Source organism: Thermoascus crustaceus (assembly GCF_041956765.1).
Source record: "Thermoascus crustaceus strain CBS 181.67 unplaced genomic scaffold VTN00scaffold_7, whole genome shotgun sequence".
NCBI classification, from domain to species: Eukaryota; Fungi; Ascomycota; class Eurotiomycetes; order Eurotiales; family Thermoascaceae; genus Thermoascus; species Thermoascus crustaceus.
In genome coordinates this window covers 1,759,911-1,778,453 of record NW_027192533.1, presented here as the reverse complement: position 1 = coordinate 1,778,453, position 18,543 = coordinate 1,759,911, and the positions used below count along the sequence as shown (strand labels likewise).

Below are 18,543 nucleotides of genomic sequence, written 5' to 3'. Positions count from 1 at the left end.
ATGAAGCTGCTTTCGATAGTAGCAGTGGCAGCAGCTGTCTTCACCACCGCAGCGCAAGCGGACCTAAGTGCCCTTGCGGGCGTGTTGCCTCCCTGTGCAGTATGAACCCCCTGCTGATGATGCGTGGGCCTTGAAAAACTGACTTGTCGGCAGCTAAAATGCATTGTCTCGTCGATTCCCGGATCACCCTGCGCACCGACAGATCAAGCATGTATTTGTACGAATCCCGAACTGAACAGCAAAATCGAGCTTTGCGTTGCTACTAGCTGCACAATCAGGGAGAGCTTGAGTATGTGTGCTGTGAGCCCATCTAGATCAGCTCTCGACTGACCTTTCCCCCTTCAGCGACCAAGAATGTCACATCGACAGCATGCGGCGCGCCGGTACGTGACCGCACAAAGGCTGTATCAGTGACGGGTGTGGTTGGAGGGGCGATAGCTTTTCTGGCGTTTCTTCTCCGGATGGCTTCGAGGTTGCCTTACTTCGGTGGTCAGTTTGGATGGGATGACTGGACGATGGTGTTGACCATGGTAAGGATGACCCACGGAGGACTGGAGGAAAAGGGAAATAAAAACTAATTAAGGCCCATAGATGTTGGTGATACCGCTTACCGCTCTTTCTGTGGTCCGTATGTATACCCTGGAGGTAGCTTGTTACGAACCTGATGGGCCGAGGTTGACTTCTTTCTACAGTCGCCGATCTAGGCCTCGGCCTGGATATGTGGAAAGTTCCTTTCGATAATATCACCCGTATTCTCTACGTCCGTTTCCCATTATTGTCGCACGGGGCGGTATGAGCAACGCTGACGGGGAAATAGATCTACTACTTCGACGAATCTGTGTACCTCAGTATCCTACCCCTGACGAAGATCTCGATCTGTTTCTTTTACCTCCGTATCTTCCCGAAGAAATCGTTCCGGATAGCGACCTATGTCGTCATTGCACTCAATGTGTGCTATCTCATCGTCTGGGTGCTCATCTCTGTATTCCAGTGCCGGCCTATCAATGCCGCCTGGCGTCACTGGGACGGGGAGTATCCTGGACCGTACAAGTGCAACAACATCAACGCGCAGGCGTGGGCGGGTGCGGCCGTCAACATGTTTCTGGACATAGTGACGATGTGTCTGCCTCTGTACGAGCTGAGCAAGCTGTCGCTGTCGTTGCGCAAGAAGATCTCGGTGATGATCATGTTCAGCGTGGGCAGCTTGTGAGTCCGCTCTAGCAGAGACAAGAAAGAAGCAGCAACAACGGCTGACTATATATATTTCACAGCGTTACGGTGGTCAGCATTGTTCGCCTGCAATCGCTGATCCAGTATGGCAATACCCACAACGTAACTTGTGAGTAGACCATTTCGCACCATCATCACCAAGTCCAGGGCCCTATTTCGCGCTGGGAGACTAACTGGACGCTACAGGGGACTACGTCGCGGTCGGGTACTGGAGCACGATCGAGGTTGACGTGGGCGTGATCTGTGCCTGCCTGCCGGCCATCCGGTCTCTGCTCATGCATATGTTCCCGAGCGTTTTCAAGAGCACGACGCATGGAAGCACCATGGCGTCCATGTCCCGAGGCACGCCGGCCAGCTCTCGCCTGGACAAGATCTCCCACAAGCCCAAGGAGGATACATCTGATTTCGTGCCGCTGGTCGACATGGATGCCTCGAGTCGGGCCCACCTGGCAAGGCCGTAACCCGCTTTACGAACGTTCATTCTCTCCGTATTATTTTTCCTATCCTACGTCCATTTTAGTATTGATATCTCTCCAGCGCCTAGGCGTAGCTGCGGTTCAAAAAATTTCTTTTTTTTTTCGACATCTCACATTCGTCTCTCATTTTCTTCCGTCTACTTTTCTTTCCATGTATCCCCATTAATACGGCGTGCACTGTACATAGGGAACTCCGATTGACGCCTCTCTGAAGATACATACCTAGATGGTACGAATCCACGCACGGCATATCCCTCAGGCCAAAAATCCGAGCCGTGATAGACCGGCTCGGACACAGAGTATAGGTCCGGAAGACCGAGTCACAAGTGCCGCGCTGTGGAGGCACGCGGCAGTGGGTAGCGGGGGGACGGACGCTTCATTATAATAGATTTAACTCGCCTGCCGCAGAGCCGAGAGACGCCGTCGCGACCCTAAAACAAAACTGCGGATTCGCTAGCACGAGAGGTCTTAGTCAGACGTTTAATTCGATTTACATTGTTTCGGCAAAGCTTGTGTACCCTGTAGCTCGTCCGCGGCACTTGGTGACATGTCCGCTCCCGCACAGTCAGGGGCTTCTCTCCACCGCTCCGCCGCTTCAGACGCGCCTCCGCTAAGCAGGAGAGGCAAGACCACGAGATCGTCGCCGGCGCCAAGCGGGCCCACGATGCCTGACATTTGCAACGTCGTCCTCGTCTCTCCAAAGAAGACGGGACGCTTCCCGCTCGACTAGGCGCGGCTCTCTTTACCCAATTCGGTTCCTGTTGCTCGCTTCCTGGCGGAGTCCAGACCTCGACGATGGCGGTGTTCCTGATGGCACCGCTTCAAGCCACCGGGAGACGGTAAGACGGAGTCAGTCCCATAGCCATATGCAGTAGACCACCATTGCTGACATGATCAGGGCCTCTCGTTACCCCTTCGACAGGGGATTTTCAGATCCCGACCTGGTATACCGTGTACTGTGTACCTGCCATGGTGGTGAGGGATCATTGTCCCTGAAAATGTCTCTCAGGATAGGCTGCCCTACGGATAGTAAAAAGTACATGGACGAAGCATTGCCAACTCGAGTGGACTTGTTTATTCACTTTCTACTGTGGAGTGCATTCCTGTCATGTCCCTTTTTTGCCTGTCCTTCGGATGACCAGGTTACACAACTAAGCCTGCAGCCCATGGCCCCGCTGCAGCTGTCTTGGTGATCCATCCCGTTGCTGGGGAACTTCGCCTGCACTGCACGGACGGCCCTCCCTTGTGGATGGTATTCTGCAATCTGCAAGCCGTCTCGCAGGCTGCTTGGACGCCGATGCCGAACCCCTGACAGGGGTCGAGAAGGAATATCGTTCTGCAGACGGCTTCCATCGTAAGGAACGCGCTTCTCTGGTCTCCGCTAAGTCCCCTGCCTCCCCCCGGCTGGATCGGGGGTCCTCCGCTTTCTGGCTGAAGGTTAGCCTCTGTCGATCGACCGTTGCACCTAAAGGAGCCCGCATACAGCTTCACATGTGACGGTGGATAATGTTCGGTTGTCTGCGTGTGCTAGCTGGTCTGTGAGGTACCCCGTTTCAACGGTTCTCCAGTGACAGGTGGTCCTTCGGCATCAGAAAGCGAACCGACTCAGCTAGATCAATCCAGTGGGATTTCCGAAGATACTACACACTACTACGTGCGTACGCCTTGCACATCTACGCGCTGGGTCGCCGATCCCTTAGTTTAAGGGGCTGTCATTCTCTATACATGCGATACTATTTACGGATAGCTGGATTCTGAACTTCTGGACTTTATAATATATCGTTCCTTGCTTCAGCCTGTCTTCTTTCTCACCCCAGTCATTCTTTTCTCTTCGATTCTTCCCTTAGAGCTGTTGTCGAAGGAGTCAATCTGCAAAGATGCTCGTCGTTAAGGCTCTGACCTGGGTTTCTCTCCTCTCGGCCGTCCTGGCCTCGTAAGCGCCCAACGAGATGTCCCTGTATGCGGTTCTCCCCTTTCTAACAGGTATTGCAATAGGAATCATTCTCCAGTGCATGAGCAGCATAAACGTCTTCATGAAACACACAAACGTGGTGAATCAACCCAGCCGCCTATCGAAACGATCACTAGCACCGCGGACTTTTCCACCGAGTATGACTATATTGTGGTCGGTTCCGGCCCCGGAGGCGCTCCTCTGGCATCGAGACTGGCCATGGGAGGTTACAAAGTTCTCCTGATCGATGCTGGTGACGACCAGGGCAACGCTACGAAAGCGCGCGCTCCGGCGTTGCAGCTGCAATCCACGGAATATGAGCCCATGAGATGGGACTACTTCGTCAACCACTACCAGAACCTGACGCGCCAGGAGGAAGATTCCAAGATGACCTACCGGACTCCCTCGGGCGAGCTCCATGTTGGACCCAACCCTCCAGCGAACTCCGAGCCGCTGGGTATCCTGTATCCCCGTGCGGGGACTCTCGGTGGTTGTTCCATGCACAACGCGATGATTACCATCTACCCGCACGAGAGCGATTGGTCATACATTTCCCAGATCACTGGTGATGACTCCTGGGACCCGAAGAAAATGCGCCAGTACTTTGAGCGACTCGAGCGAGCCCGGTACCTTCCAAACGGCATCGCGGGCCATGGTTTCGACGGCTGGCTGACGACCAGCCTGACGGATCTGAGACTGGTCGTCGAGGACCAGAAGCTGCTGTCTCTGATCCTGGCGTCCGCGACTGCTGCTGGAAAGAGTCTCCTGGGAAAGATAGTCAACACCGTTACTGGTCTCGGCGAGGTCCTCCTTCGAGACCTTAACAACGATGGCGCCACCCGTGATCAGGATCTCGGTCCCTACCAGGTTCCCCTCGCCGTCGTACCCGGCGAACAGAGACGCACCGGCCCTCGCGACTTTGTCATCGAGACGATAAAGGCCGTCAACCCGGATGGTTCCCGCAAGTACCACCTGGACGTTCTGCTTGAGACTCTGGTGACCAACGTGCGGTTTGACACGTCCGGCGACAAGCCCAGGGCCGTTGGAGTGGACTTCCTGCAGGGTAAGAGTCTGTACAGAGCCGACCCCCGATCTGGAAGCGCGGGTCCTGGCAAGCCTGGCAGCATCAACGCCACCCGTGAGGTGATTCTGTCTGCCGGAACATTCAACACTCCCCAGATCCTGAAGCTCAGTGGTGTTGGCCCCAAGGAAGAGCTGCAGAAGTTCAACATCCCGGTTCTGGTCGACCTGCCCGGTGTCGGTAAGAACATGCAGGACCGTTACGAGACGAGTGTCATCGGAAAGTCCCCAACCTCCTTCGTCATCACCGAGAAGTGCACGTTCATGATGCAGCAGCCTGATCCATGCCTCGAACAGTGGGAGGAGAACGCCTTGTGGAGGGGCACCTACGGCACCAACGGTATCGCTATCGCCGTTATCCGCAAATCCTCGGTCGCCGAAGGTGACCCTGACCTCCTCATCTCTGGTGCGCCAGCTGACTTCCGCGGATATTTCCCCGGCTACGGTGACAATGCCCTGCGCGACGCTCAGCACTGGGCCTGGATCGTCCTGAAGGCTCACAGCCGCAACAACGCCGGTACGGTCGAGCTCCGCTCCGCGGACCCTCGGGACACCCCGATCATCAACTTCAACAACTTCGACGCGGGCAACATGGAGGGTATGGCCGGCGATAAGGATCTGCAGGCCCAGTACGAAGGAATGCAGTTCTCCCGCCAGATCTTCGAGTCCCTCGTTCCCCTGGATGGCGACTTCACCGAGACCTGGCCCGGCCCTAACGTCACCACTGAGGCTCAGATGAAGGACTTCATCAAGCGCGAGGCCTGGGGTCACCACGCCTCCTGCACCTGCCCGATCGGTGCGGACTCTGACCCGAACGCCGTGCTGGACAGCAACTTCAAGGTCCGCGGTGTCGACGGCCTGCGTGTCGTGGACGCCTCCGTCTTCCCCAAGATCCCCGGTTACTACATCGCCCTCCCGATCTACATGATCAGTGAGAAGGCGTCCGATGTGATCCTCGCGGATGCTAAATCCTCCTAACCTTTCTCTATATACCCATCTTGAAGTTCTCTAGCCTGTCTGCGTTTGTGTTGGTTAGTAGTTGCGTGGGGAGGCAACACCCAGTGTCTTCGTGTCTTTCCTTCACTTCGTTGTCCCGAATTGTAAATGTAATCTTTTCCCCGTTATTGTTACCAGCGAGCAGGCCTGTATTTCTATATACATTTTGAAATACGTTCTGTTGTATATATATTCCGCAATAGTTTCAGCGGTAGTCATCATTTTTCGAATATAGGATGACTGAATTCAAGAATTCCAACTCCAAATCTAACCGACCGTACAACTGTCTCGTACTACCGAACAGAGATAGGCAAGTGTATTTTATCTTTCTCCACTCTTCCAGACCTCAAAACACTGCGTACGGAGTGCACCTGACGACTCCACTAGACTACAGTAAACTACCCCCATCACCATGAGCTTAGCTATCTACTGCCGGACTACTACCGACGCTAGATTCCGGCACTTCCGCGTTCGCCGCCCCCGGCCCCAGCCCATGCGGTAGTCTATCTATTATGTGGCTAGAAAAGGAGGAACACATCACGTGTGATCCTGAAACAATAATAGGGGTCTTCTAACCTTTTCACATTGGTGGTGAGGGTCCAATCCAACGATTAGGTAGGTTAGGGTAGGTGTTTGCATACGGCGGTCTTAGACCGCTGCGGAATTACCCCGCGTGCCCTCACCCCCTTGCATGGGTCTCATGTGTCTGAATAGAGGGTCCTGATTGTATTCTCCTCATGAAATATACCCATTTTCTAATAGAATTGGATATGGGAGGCCTAAGGGTGCAGTGAAACTTATGATATCTGGCTAACAAGTTCGAATGACTGCGAAGTATGGCTGTGCTCTGCTGACAAATAGTTTCGCCATTTCCAGAATTTAAGATGGAGTATTTGAGTCGATTCTGTCAAGTTCGTCGCTTCTGAAGACGCTGCATTATTTTATTCAATAGGTATGTATGCGCCACTGCCTGTAGCTAATGAGCGGTTGGAAGATGATTGGGGAAGTTTGTTGAGAGGAACGAACTGCTGCGGTCTTTTATATATTCGTCACTGTTTATCCTTGATATTGTACTGTAAAACTAATAGGGATCCTTTCTGAGGTTATTTATATATATCTAGAAGGATAGATCTCTCATATAAGAAGTCATAGAGAGCAGGCAATAATGTGGTGTTATTCCTATTTATTTCACTGCCCTACGTAAGCTACTTGAATAATCCCTGACTTAGGGTTTGCAGAATTTATAATTGATTATTCTATTAGGTAGTAGACTCCCGGTTGGGTGTTTTGGCTTCTTGAACTCGGCCCGTAGTCCCTTTAAGTCTTGAAAAACGGGCAGTAATCTGGGATAAATGTCTAAATGAACATTCAGAAAATACTCTAGATAGGTACCTAGGTACGTATTCATCATAGTAGCCATGAATAGCCGAACTCACAGTCCATAATTAGGGTGAGAGCACCCCGCAAGGATATAGGTTACGCGAGGCGGGGTCGAGCAGTGTTAAAGTGGGGAGGTTACACAACTTTGTTGAAGGGCTTTTCCTGGAATATCACATGTATCGTCAATTGTGTTTTGTTCGCTGGCAGTTACTGAGGCGTAATAAACATTCCCCTGATCGACTCACTCTGCGCTATAATGCCTGCAGATGATTATCGAAAGACCAACGATGCTTATATCACAATGAGGACCGAGGTAAGCCTTTCAAATACCGGACTTTATATATCCATTATTTATTTTAACAATATGCTATTAGCAGACCCCGGGATTTCCCAGAAGAGTGGGGGATTACACATCCCATCCCATCCATCCAGAACCCTCCACATTCCATATTCTTCATATCTACTCGATCTCCCCGTTCCGCTCCCCCGGGATCTTTTCTGTCCCAATATCTCGGACCCTGAGTCGGGACCGAAAAAGATAAGAGGTCACATCATCGGCTACCGAGTCACGCAGTGCCACCGATACCCCGCGCAGATCTCCCCTTGCACGGATCGCATTCCTCAAAATGTGTATTTCATATCGGCGAATGTGTATACAAGAGTGGGGAATCGTCAGTAAACTGGTATATCCGTTATAGAATCGACTTTTGTCGATAGGATAGGTACCTAGCTATATAGGGGACGATACGGACCCCAACACGATCACGGGGAAGAGAGACGAAAGAGAAGATAGCATCTACTTCCTGGATATTCCAGCATGGCAGCATTCGCAAAGATTATACTCTCACTACAAGCCTACTAGCTAGTCCTCGTCCCCGTCGGCTTCCTCGTCTACGTCGTTAGACAGCTATTCTTCCACCCCCTGAGCCACATCCCGGGACCCTTCCCGGCGAAACTCACCCGTTGGTGGCAGGCGTACGAGGTCTGGGCTGGGTCGGCGGAGAAGACGGAGATCGCTTTGCATGAGAAATATGGTGAGTGTTGCTGTTAGACGTACAGGGTACAGCGAAAAGAGAAGCTTATAGACGATGTCGTTTATAGGGAAATTTGTCCGCGTGGCGCCGAATCAGGTCAGCATCTCTGACCCTGAAGCTATCAAACTTATCTACAGGCCGAATTCGAAGTTCAATAAGGTGGGTTAGGCACGAATTCCACATACTGCGCTGCATCCTAACTACGCCTTCAGACTGACATGTACTACGCGTGGAAACACGGCTACGATAACATGTTCACTTACCGCGATGAGAAAGAGCACGCGCGACACCGCCGCGCTGTTAGTAATGCGTACACCATGAGCTCAGTGCTCAACTCCGAGCCATACGTCAACCAATGCTCCAAACTCTTCATGCAGCACCTCGGAGAGATTGCGGATGCGGGGAAGCCGTTCGACCTGGGGAATTGGCTTCAGATGTACGCGTTCGACGTCGTGACGGAGCTGTTTTACGGCAAGTCGTTCGGGCTGATGCAGGAGAGGAACGACTTTGGATGGATGGATCTGCTGGAGGGAGTAGTGCAGGCTGTGGCGATCAAGTACACATCGATCCTGACGTTTGCTGGGTTAACTCTGGTAGATGGGAATGGTCCCGTACGTCGTCCCTCTGCTCCACATGTCCCTGTGGCAGAAGATCTTCCGGGTATTAAGCAGGCAAACGAGAAGCAGGGCAAGATGGTGCAGGTCGCGCAGGAAAATGAAGTGATAGGGAGTGCTACAAATGTTTCTCAAGCGATAAGGTTCAGATTAGAGCTGGATAAAGCGCACTGGAAGGAAGCGGAAGAGCCGGAGTACCTGACGATGGAAAATTCATGTGACAACTCAGTAAGTTGGATAGGCGTCCACATTATTACTGAAGCGAGAAGACGGGCCTAGAAATTGACAGCTTATAAAGATGACGATATCAAGAAAGCATCACCGGACGACATTGATCGCGAAATTCGGAGGGCGCAACTAACGGGGGATGACAACATCTCATCAACCACAACAGGCAAAGGATCTGTATTCCACGGTCCAGATGAGTCTAGTTTTTTGAGATCCAAGTCAAGACACCCTCGAATGAGGAGCCTCTGATATACTATATTTCCTCTTGAATCTTAAAATCGCACCCTATTGTGCTACAGCGACTTACCCATAAGCAGCTTGAATATTACCGACCCTACCAGATCAAACACAGCTCAGGCCATTGGCTTTCTGCAAAGGCATTGAAACATATTCTACCCTGGATGTCCCGGCGGAGTCCTGAAGGAGTGGATCCGAATGACAGGACCGTTTGTGGGGGTAGCAACGGGAAAAGAGCTGTTGAGCCTATGGAGGAATTCGAAGCGATGAGTCGTGTGCTTGAAGAAGCGACGGCCCAAGTTATCCTTCCTGCAGCGGCGGATGAAGCGACCTTTTTTGAGCTTCGCGGCGCGGGCGCTCACAAGGACGAAGCAGGAACCATACGAAACGGGGATTCAGTTGAAGTGGCCATTCTTGGAAACGATAGAACGCTAGTTGGCATGCTGAGCAGGTTCACAGAGAACGGACACTGTATGGGTGTTGGTGATCCGTCCACAGAGGTGGATAGGAGTCGGATATGCTCCTGGAAGATTCAGCTGATACCTAAGGAGTAACTCCTAGGAAAGGGTTGAACCGAGCAATCCTTCTTCTGTTGGGGAAGCTGGCTAGTATCTAGATAGTATGAACTTGTGTTTTGTGTTTTGCACTTTACCAGCAAAAAAAAAGCTTTCCCTCCGCACATCTTGCCAGTATACACTATACACTACTATATCATATCTTTCAGCACCTCCCCCCAACCCTATCCAACCCATCCACCTTGCCGCTTGTGCTATGTTTTGATTCGATTCGGGGGCTGTCTTTGCCTATGGTTTACCACCTACAATACTCTCCAGATATGATATAGTAGCTGTACAACAACAACAACAACAACAACAACAACAACAACAACAACAACAACAACAACAACAACAACAACAACAACAACAACAACAACAACAACAACAACAACAACAACAACAACAGCGTACAGAGCAAGCGGTCCACCCGGCGGAGTCTGGTCTAACCGACACGACCGCCAAGCGCGGATCCCTCTCCGGCGGAACCTGAAACGGGCCCGCCCTTGGCGGGGCGGGATCAAACGGGATCGGACGGTCCATACCCGGTACGCTGGACAATCGCTGCCGAGGCAGGTATAGAGACCGTTGGAGGTTATCAGAATCAGCGGTGTTACGGTATACTTCAAACGTAGCCTCACAAGGCCCGCTCTGGGCATGTGCTCGTCTTTTCCTCTCACGCTCCTGGTCCGTGGATGCTGGTCCTTGCACTCTGTCAGGAACTCAGGACTAGGGCTAGGGCAAGGGCTAGGGTTCTCCGATCAAGTGACTGGGTCTGGAATCATCACGTGTCCCTATCTCTGCCTTTCCCGATCAGGATGCATGCTTATCTATCGCGGTGACAGCTCGATGACAAATGCGCGTCTTGTTCTTCCATGTTGGAAAGTCATCCATTACGTGTGGATGTCTCAATTCCTTCTCTTGGCCGTAATAATGAACAAGCTGACCACATCTGCAGTGCAATATTGATGAATTGGTTATAACAAACCCATTTTTCTTTTATTACCTGTATTGTTATCACCACAATGACAATGACAACGGCACAAGACATCCCCCCGGACTCAACGCCAACAGAGGCAACGCCTCTGCTGGAGAGCTCCCCGGAACTCAACAGTGTGCAGACAGAGAAAAGGATTACCGTGGCACGAGGACTGGCTATAGCGGTCTTACTGGGCGTGCTTATTTTTATTCAAGGTGCTGGTTGATGTTATATATATAACGGTACATGAACATGTGGATGCACATGTACAGTACCATATGGGCAAGCTAGCTGATCGACAACAGCAACGAACATCTCCATGATCTCGACCACACAGTCGGATATCGCCGCGGATCTGGATGCGTTCTCGGAGGCGACGTGGTTTACGGCTGCGTATCTGGTATGTCGTGTTCCAATTGGATTGAATACGGAGGCAATCTGCCATCTATCCCTGGTTTACGTATATACTGACATAGGGCTACTAGATCGCCATGTCCAGCACTGTCCCGCTCGGCGGGCGCCTCTCCCAGATCTTCTCCCCCCGGCTGTACCTCCTCGTCTCCAGCCTGATCACGTCGACCGGTCTCCTTGTCACCGCTGCCGCGCGGAGGCTGGCCGTCTTCCTCCTGGGCCGCGTTCTGACCGGGTGCGGCAGCGCGGGGGTCATGGCGACGTCGATTATGCTGGTGCTGGATCTGGCGAGCGGGAAACGGCGGGGGTTGTTTATCGGGATGGTGAATACGGGGTATACGACTGGAGTCGCGGCAGGAGCCGTTTTAGCGGGGATCATAACGCCGATTTTTGGATGGGTGGGGTGCTTAGAAGGTGTAGCTGGATGTTGATCCCAGGCTGACTGACTGTGATAGCGACTTATCTACTGGGTGCAGGCCCCTGTGGCCTTACTGGCGGGCCATCTCCTGTTCTTTGCGATCCCTGAGCAGCAGCAGGTTGACAGCAAGGACTGGCGCAAGCGATCTCTGCTGCAGAACCTGGCGAGAGTTGATTACCTGGGGATGGTGACACTGGTAGGTCATCTAGTAGTAAGAGATTTACGGTCGATGCTGACAGCCTCTAGACAGGCTCCGTCATCCTGCTACTGTTCAGTCTGGCATCCCCCGACGTCCCTACTATGCCGGTCGTGCTGTTCATGCTCCTGTTCGTCGTGTTTCTGGTCGTCGAGTCCAAGTATGCCTCTGAACCGATCATCCCGGTTGCGCTGCTGCGGACGCGCAGCGTGCTGCTGACCTGCTTTGCCGGGCTGGGGTTGATGATGGCGCGGTGGGCGGTGCTCTTCTACACGCCGGTGTACGCGATCGCCGTCAGGGGCTGGTCTCCGGCGTCCGCAGGCCTGATCTTGGTGCCGACGAACGTGGGTTTCGGGCTGGGCGGGCTGCTCGTGGGATGGGTGCACATCCGCAAGGCAGGGAGTTACTACATGTAGGCTCTCCCTCCCGCTTTTTCTCTCCGTAGTCGACTAACGACTGGTGTAGCTCCTCGCTGGTCATCTACCTGCTCTTCACGCTGGCCCTCCTGACGCTGTCCTTCCTCTCGACGCCCACCTCAGACACCGCAGCCTACGTAGCTGTGACCTTCTCCAATGGACTCTTCACCGGGGCTCTGCTGAACTACACGCTGTCGCACGTGCTGCACCTGACGACCCCGGACACACACTTCATCGTGACGTCCCTCGTGGCCACCTTCCGAGGCTTTGCGGGGAGCTTCGGATCGGCGATCGGGGGAGGTTTGTTTTCACGCGTGCTGAAGCGGAGTGTGGAGACGGGGCTTGCCGCGCATGGGATCCGGGACGCGGAACTCGTCCGACGGCTGCTGGGCAGCCCGGCGCTGGTGAACAGCTTGACGGGTCTGGAGCAGCAGGTGGCGGTGCATGGATATGAAGATGCGGTGCGAACGCTCTTTCTGGTGGGCAGTGTGCTGGCATTGGGCACGATGCTGCTGCAGGCGGGCACGGGCTGGAGGGCAGCAGAAGGGACAAAGGACGAGGACGAGTCACAAGACCGGTAGAGCATTGTATCATAGTCTCTTCTAGACATCATAGGCTTTGTGCGAAAACGTTTTACCCGGCCTTTGTCGTCCTTTGTCGTCGTGGGTCGGCGCTGCATCTAGATTCCCTCTTCTCTGGCATCGGGAGAGACGTCGGCAAATATAAGGCCAGCCAAGCTCCACAACCCCAGGAATTGCGTGATGCCGCGTGAGTCTGGGGGATCCCCGCGTGGAACAGATCTGCGGAGAAACCCCGGACGTGCCCCGGATCCCTTTCGTCTCAACCTGTCACAACCGATGCAGAGTAACAAACCTGCGATGCTTGTCTCTCTGCCCTGAAAAAGTCCACCAATAACACCGACAGCAAAACGCCCTCGGTGCTTAACTCATCTGGCCCGCCTCGTCCCGTCTTGGCCCGGCTGCTGTCGATCGCCATCCGAGGACCTTTAGGAGTTCTGTCAAAAGGTCCGTTCAAGCATCGAACTCCCCACCACGTGCTGTGACGCGGCCCGTCGCCAGATGCCGCGCTTCATATATACCCTCCCGCGCCCCCTGTGCCATGGCTGATGCGGCCTTGCTCCTTCTCATCGCCCTACTACACCCGTCTTCCGGCGCAGGATGACCGCCGAAAGCACGAACAACATGGCGAAAGAAGAGAAGACCGCTGATGCCGCGCCTCTCGAGACTGCGGACCTGGATATCTCGGCCGAGCACCGCGAGTACATCCTGCAGCGCCATGGCACGCTGCAGCTGGATCCCATTCCTTCCGCAGATCCGGCAGACCCTCTCAATTGGCCCAGTTGGAAGGTGAGTACGCTCGTTGTCTGTGTTGCAGAGACGAACGTGGTTGCTGACGGATGTAGAAACATGCGAACCTCTGCCTCGTCGCCTTCCACGCCATGATGACCACCTTCATCGCGTCCGGCGTCATCCCCGCCTACGTCGAGTTCGCCAAGCTGTTCGATGTCTCCCTGCAGAAGGCGTCGTACTACACCTCGGTCCAGATCCTCTTCCTCGGAGTGGCCCCCTTCTTCTGGAAACCCGTCTCCAACCGCTTCGGCCGCCGCCCCGTCTGGCTGATCTCGACGCTGGGCGCCATGGTCTGCAACATCGGCTGCGCTGAGAGCCGCTCCTATGGCGCCATGATGGCCTGCCGCGTCCTCGTCGCCATCTTCATCAGCCCGCCCATGGGCATCGGCTCGGGCGTCGTCACCGAGACCTTTTTCCAGCACGAGCGCGGCCAGAAGATGGGCATCTGGACGTGCGTGCATCCTCGTTGACGATTGATTGGACCGTTCTGCTGACCATCACCAGCCTGCTTGTGACACTCGGCCCGCCCATCGGCCCCTTCATCATGGGCTTCGTCACCTACCACCTCGGCTGGCAATGGGTCTACTGGATCTTCGCCGTCATCAACGCCGCCCAGTTCGTCGGCTACCTCTTCTTCGGCCCGGAGACGCGCTACCTGGGCCCGCACCCGCCGGGCCTGACCCCCTTCCAGGCTGAGTACCTGCGCGTGCGCCGCATCGACCCGACCCCGTTCTCGCTGTCCGACTTTTACCAGCCGCTGCTGCTGGCGCGGTTCCGCAACATCGCCGTACCGGCCGTCAGCTATGCTATCGTGTTCGGGTTCTGCTCGGTGTTGCTGACAGTCGAAATCCCGCAGCTGTTCGAGCTCAAGTTCGAGTTCAATGCGCAGGAGATTGGGCTCCAATTTTTGTCGGTCATCATCGGGTATGCACTGTCTTTGTCTGACCCGTTTTCCTTTCCCTTCCTTCTTCTTGAAATATCGCAAATCGCAGAAGCATGCTGACTGCCGCAGCACCGTCCTCGGTGAGCAATTCGGCGGCCCCTTCTCCGACTTCTTCATGAAACGCCGCACCAAGGCCCTGGGCGGGCAGCGCCCGAACCCCGAGTTCCGCCTGTGGAGCAGCTACCTGGGCTTCGCGTGCGTCGTCGTCGGCTTCGTCGTCTTCTGTGTGCAGCTCGACCGGGCCGTCCCTATGCGCTGGAACGTGACCCCGCTGGTCGGGATCACCATTGCGGCGTTTGGCAACCAGGTCATCACGACTGTTCTGATCACCTGTAAGTCCTGTCTTCTGATCCTACCTTCCGCAGGGCCCGTGCTGAGATATCTAGACGCCATTGACTGCCACCACGAGCACTCAGCCTCCATCGGCGTGTTCATCGGCCTCGTGCGCCAGCTGTGGGGATTCATCGGCCCGTTCTGGTTCCCTGACATGTTCACAACGCTGGGCCTGCGGGGATCTGCAGGTTTGGTCGTGGGGATCGTGGTGGTTGTGAGCATCCTGCCGATTGCGCTGCTGCAGTGGCTGGGCGGGAAGAGCAGGACGAAAAGCGTCAGCTCGTAGCTGATACAGTACATCTCTTGAGCTATAAGTACATGAATTTATAAGTATATAGAGAGCAAGGACTTGGATCATCTTGTTTAATCCGGGCTGATCAGGTCCACGGTTCATGTTGATACCCTACACGTACTGTACATAGTTAGTCTAGCTTAATGAATGGATACTTAACACGACTGACTGAACCCTTCTCCCCTCCCTCGACACATCCAGCACAGCGTGTCTCACTGATAAACGGCTTACCTCTTGGAGGAACAAACCCCACCAGCCTACAGGCTTAGACAGGTGGGGTTTTTTGTAGTACTCCTCCACCTTCTCCCTTATCACAGGAGAGGTGGCGAGACTAGAGTGTGTGTCGTTTCCTATTTTTGCTTCCATCTTTTTCTTGGACTTGTAATTTTGTTTGATGTGTTGTGCCCATTCAGATGATGTATGGAGGGATCTCATCTAGAGCTTAGTAGGTCAGAAATAGTCTATTTCATCTATCGACAGATGATCCAGAGGACAATCAGATAGCAAGTAATGGTATCTGTATCGATAACAGAGCGAATCAGCAGTGATGTAAAGGATGGAGATGGAGGACAAGTAGATGGTGGAGTAGATGCTGTCGGTCTTGGCATGCCGTGCCTGACGATCTGGGGCCGAGCTGTAAATCCGTTCCGCCCGTCTTCACCAGCACCTACAGCACAACGTGCTATCTTCCTGAACACTTTAACAATTCCTACACTTCTAACCTAGCTAACAAGACCTACCTAAGCACACAAAATGCCTCGCGCAGTCAAAGGTATGTCCCTTCCCTTCCGATCACTTGGAAGGTAGGCAGCTAACGCGATACGCGCAGGAGTCCTCGTCGAGTGCGACCCGTCCGTCAAGGCCATCATCCTCAAGTACGACGAGGAGCGACACGACTACATCGTCGAGGACCTCGATGACGACCGGCACCTGGTCATCAAGGAGAGCCAGTTGCAGAATTTGAAGGCTAGGCTTGGACGGGTGAGTATCGCAGGAGACCTGGATGTGATGGGATAGGTTGGTGTTGGGGTTTTGTGTGAGATGTGCCAACGCGGTTTTCTTGACCAGGAACTCGACGAGAAGGTGATGCAGCCGGAAGAGTCGGAGTCGGAGTGATCGCTATCTCAGTCTGCTCCTCGTTCGACAAACATATCTACCGATCTACCTAACCTACCCGATTCGAGACCCAAGAGCTCTTCGCGTGTCAAACCACCGGCGCAGTGTACAGCATCGCATAAGCTACGCGATCCAATAGTATGGACACCGACGACGGACATCGATACGGCCATCCCAGCGCATTACCACCATGCAGGTGCCATTGAATGGATGAATGCGCTGCTGCTCGACCCCGCCGAGATGATCATCCCGTGTCTCACTCAGGTCACTGGGACCTTGTACTATATTGTGACGAGTGAAGATGTATTATTATGTATGTACATCACATAATACAATGCTAATTATGAATGAATGCGAGAGATGATAGATAGATGTGCTAGGTAGAGTGTATCACAGAATGTGTGCCCTCTTCTGTAGAATGTCACCATTTTACCCTCAGACTAAATAAGTCCATCGAGTCCCCTCCGCTCCGGTTGCCGAGGAACGTTCTAGCCGCAGCTCTAACGAGGTCTACATGTACACGTCTTATCAGGATGCTACAACTCAGCACTGCCCAGATCTACACCAGTCGTTCATCCAGTTCCTACGCATGGAGGCCACTTGATGACGACAAGGATCATTCTCGAAGGAGCCACCAGTAGCAAGACACATCCTGTATGGCATGATCCAGCTGCAGAAAGCATGCGACATCATACACTCTGCGCCACCCACTGAGAGCTCTCCAGGCGGATATCCGAATACGGAAGCGATCCACGGCTCTTCCCGATCCGGACAACGAAACGCGGGGATTCGCGAATCACGTGGGGTGCTCTCGAAGGGCCGAGAAGCCTCGCCGTCTCATGATGCTTCATCCCATCGACGGACCTCGTCGTTGCATGATGTCACGTCGGCTCTGGATCCTTCGAGAGTCCATCATGAATTCAACCATCGCAGCTTCTCGAACCATGCCTCACGGCTATATTAACCCTGCCAGAGGCAGGCCTTCGTCGACCATCAGCTCAGCAGATCGAGAATCACAATCAGAATACGACTGAAGACATCGAACGACCACCACTACAACAACAACTGAACGACTTCGCGATAAACTTCCCGAGCCGAAACTCTTTAAGACACCAACCAGAACAACCGCAAACCATGTCTCTCTCGCTGTTCCCGCACTTCGGCACCGGCGACTTCGCCCCCCTCTTCCGCCTGCTGGACGACTACGACGTCCACCGCCAGACTCGCGGCAACACCTCCTCCTCCCTGCGCAGCTTCGCCCCGCGCTTTGACGTGCGCGAGTCCGCCGACGCCTACCACCTGGACGGCGAGCTGCCGGGCATCCCGCAGAAGGACATCGAGATTGAGTTCACCGACCACCAGACCCTCGTCATCAAGGGCCGCTCCGAGCGCGAGTACCACTCTCCGGAGGCTGGCGAGGGCAGCAACCAGGACGACACCACCTCCAACAACGGCAAAGGCAAGGAGGTGCAGAAGTCGAACAATAAGGCCAAGTACTGGGTCAGCGAGCGCTCCGTCGGCGAGTTCCACCGCTCCTTCACCTTCCCGACGCGCGTCGACCAGGAGAACGTCCGCGCCAGCCTGAAGAACGGCATCCTGTCCGTCACCGTGCCCAAGGCGACGGCGCCCAGCGCGCGCAAGATCACCATCGAGTAAATGCCTCGACCTTCAGCATCAATTCGGCAAATCTCCCCTTGACGAGTCCAGTTGTTCATCTTGTCTCCTTTCCATGTCGATTTTTGATTGATATCCTGGTTGATGAGGTTGATGAGTGATGGATCTCTCCTTGCATGTGATGGATGATTGCGATGGATACGATATCATGTCTTATGAGCCCTGTAATATAGTCTGACGCAATATTAACTGTTCTGTATAACTATTCTCCTTTTCTTCTACGGCGTAGAGATCATTCCAGTTAGAAGCATGAACTAGTAATCCTTAGCACAGAACATTTCTGTATAAAGCAAACAAGTAGTTGAAGAAATCCAAGCATGAAAGCAATTGAGTGATAGAAGAATAAACACAATCTGTCTATCCAGGCACCTGTCTGATCTGTTCTACATCCGCTCGGTCAGCCTCGGCTTATCAACACGTGATCGGGAAAGCCGAGGCCTGTCCCGATATGGTGGAGTTGCTTCTCCTCCGCATCGCGAGATACATGTCCTGCTGAACAGGACATCACTCCCTTTATTCACGCTCTTTAGATGAATTTATTCACAAGCTGACCTCTTCTCTGCTCCTTGATTATATATGGTCACATCCCATTTCTCTGTCTCTCTCCCTATTACT

General features: G+C 53.6%; 7 protein-coding genes across 7 annotated transcripts; all 7 read left to right on the top strand.

The window, feature by feature from the left end:
- On the top strand, nt 1-1,691 carry VTN00DRAFT_9610 (uncharacterized protein; the record flags this gene model as incomplete). The annotated part of the gene is made up of 8 exons (XM_069436589.1): nt 1-99; nt 154-289; nt 346-530; nt 592-628; nt 693-760; nt 818-1,206; nt 1,272-1,339; nt 1,417-1,691. 8 exons carry the CDS (start codon nt 1-3, stop codon nt 1,689-1,691), a joined length of 1,257 nt encoding a protein of 418 aa, XP_069285195.1.
- Nucleotides 1,692-3,583: 1,892 nt separating this feature from the next.
- VTN00DRAFT_9609 (uncharacterized protein) lies at nt 3,584-5,715 on the top strand (the record flags this gene model as incomplete). The annotated part of the gene is made up of 2 exons (XM_069436588.1): nt 3,584-3,639; nt 3,702-5,715. The coding sequence occupies 2 exons, from the start codon at nt 3,584-3,586 to the stop codon at nt 5,713-5,715; spliced, it is 2,070 nt and encodes a 689-aa protein (XP_069285194.1).
- A 1,654-nt stretch (nt 5,716-7,369) lies between these two features.
- VTN00DRAFT_9608 (uncharacterized protein) lies at nt 7,370-10,273 on the top strand (the record flags this gene model as incomplete). Its single annotated transcript, XM_069436587.1, has 6 exons — nt 7,370-7,426; nt 7,976-8,147; nt 8,215-8,306; nt 8,360-8,989; nt 9,307-9,697; nt 10,071-10,273. The coding sequence occupies 6 exons, from the start codon at nt 7,370-7,372 to the stop codon at nt 10,271-10,273; spliced, it is 1,545 nt and encodes a 514-aa protein (XP_069285193.1).
- Nucleotides 10,274-10,805: 532 nt separating this feature from the next.
- On the top strand, nt 10,806-12,781 carry VTN00DRAFT_9607 (uncharacterized protein; the record flags this gene model as incomplete). Its single annotated transcript, XM_069436586.1, has 6 exons — nt 10,806-10,974; nt 11,065-11,159; nt 11,245-11,568; nt 11,626-11,784; nt 11,835-12,196; nt 12,250-12,781. 6 exons carry the CDS (start codon nt 10,806-10,808, stop codon nt 12,779-12,781), a joined length of 1,641 nt encoding a protein of 546 aa, XP_069285192.1.
- Nucleotides 12,782-13,378: 597 nt separating this feature from the next.
- On the top strand, nt 13,379-15,132 carry VTN00DRAFT_9606 (uncharacterized protein; the record flags this gene model as incomplete). The annotated part of the gene is made up of 5 exons (XM_069436585.1): nt 13,379-13,567; nt 13,624-14,021; nt 14,075-14,494; nt 14,583-14,845; nt 14,900-15,132. 5 exons carry the CDS (start codon nt 13,379-13,381, stop codon nt 15,130-15,132), a joined length of 1,503 nt encoding a protein of 500 aa, XP_069285191.1.
- Nucleotides 15,133-15,891: 759 nt separating this feature from the next.
- Nucleotides 15,892-16,254, top strand: VTN00DRAFT_9605 (uncharacterized protein; the record flags this gene model as incomplete). The annotated part of the gene is made up of 3 exons (XM_069436584.1): nt 15,892-15,910; nt 15,968-16,119; nt 16,207-16,254. The coding sequence occupies 3 exons, from the start codon at nt 15,892-15,894 to the stop codon at nt 16,252-16,254; spliced, it is 219 nt and encodes a 72-aa protein (XP_069285190.1).
- Nucleotides 16,255-17,388: 1,134 nt separating this feature from the next.
- On the top strand, nt 17,389-17,910 carry VTN00DRAFT_9604 (uncharacterized protein; the record flags this gene model as incomplete). The annotated part of the gene is made up of 1 exon (XM_069436583.1): nt 17,389-17,910. The coding sequence occupies one exon, from the start codon at nt 17,389-17,391 to the stop codon at nt 17,908-17,910; it is 522 nt and encodes a 173-aa protein (XP_069285189.1).
- Between the last annotated feature and the right edge of the window lie 633 nt (nt 17,911-18,543).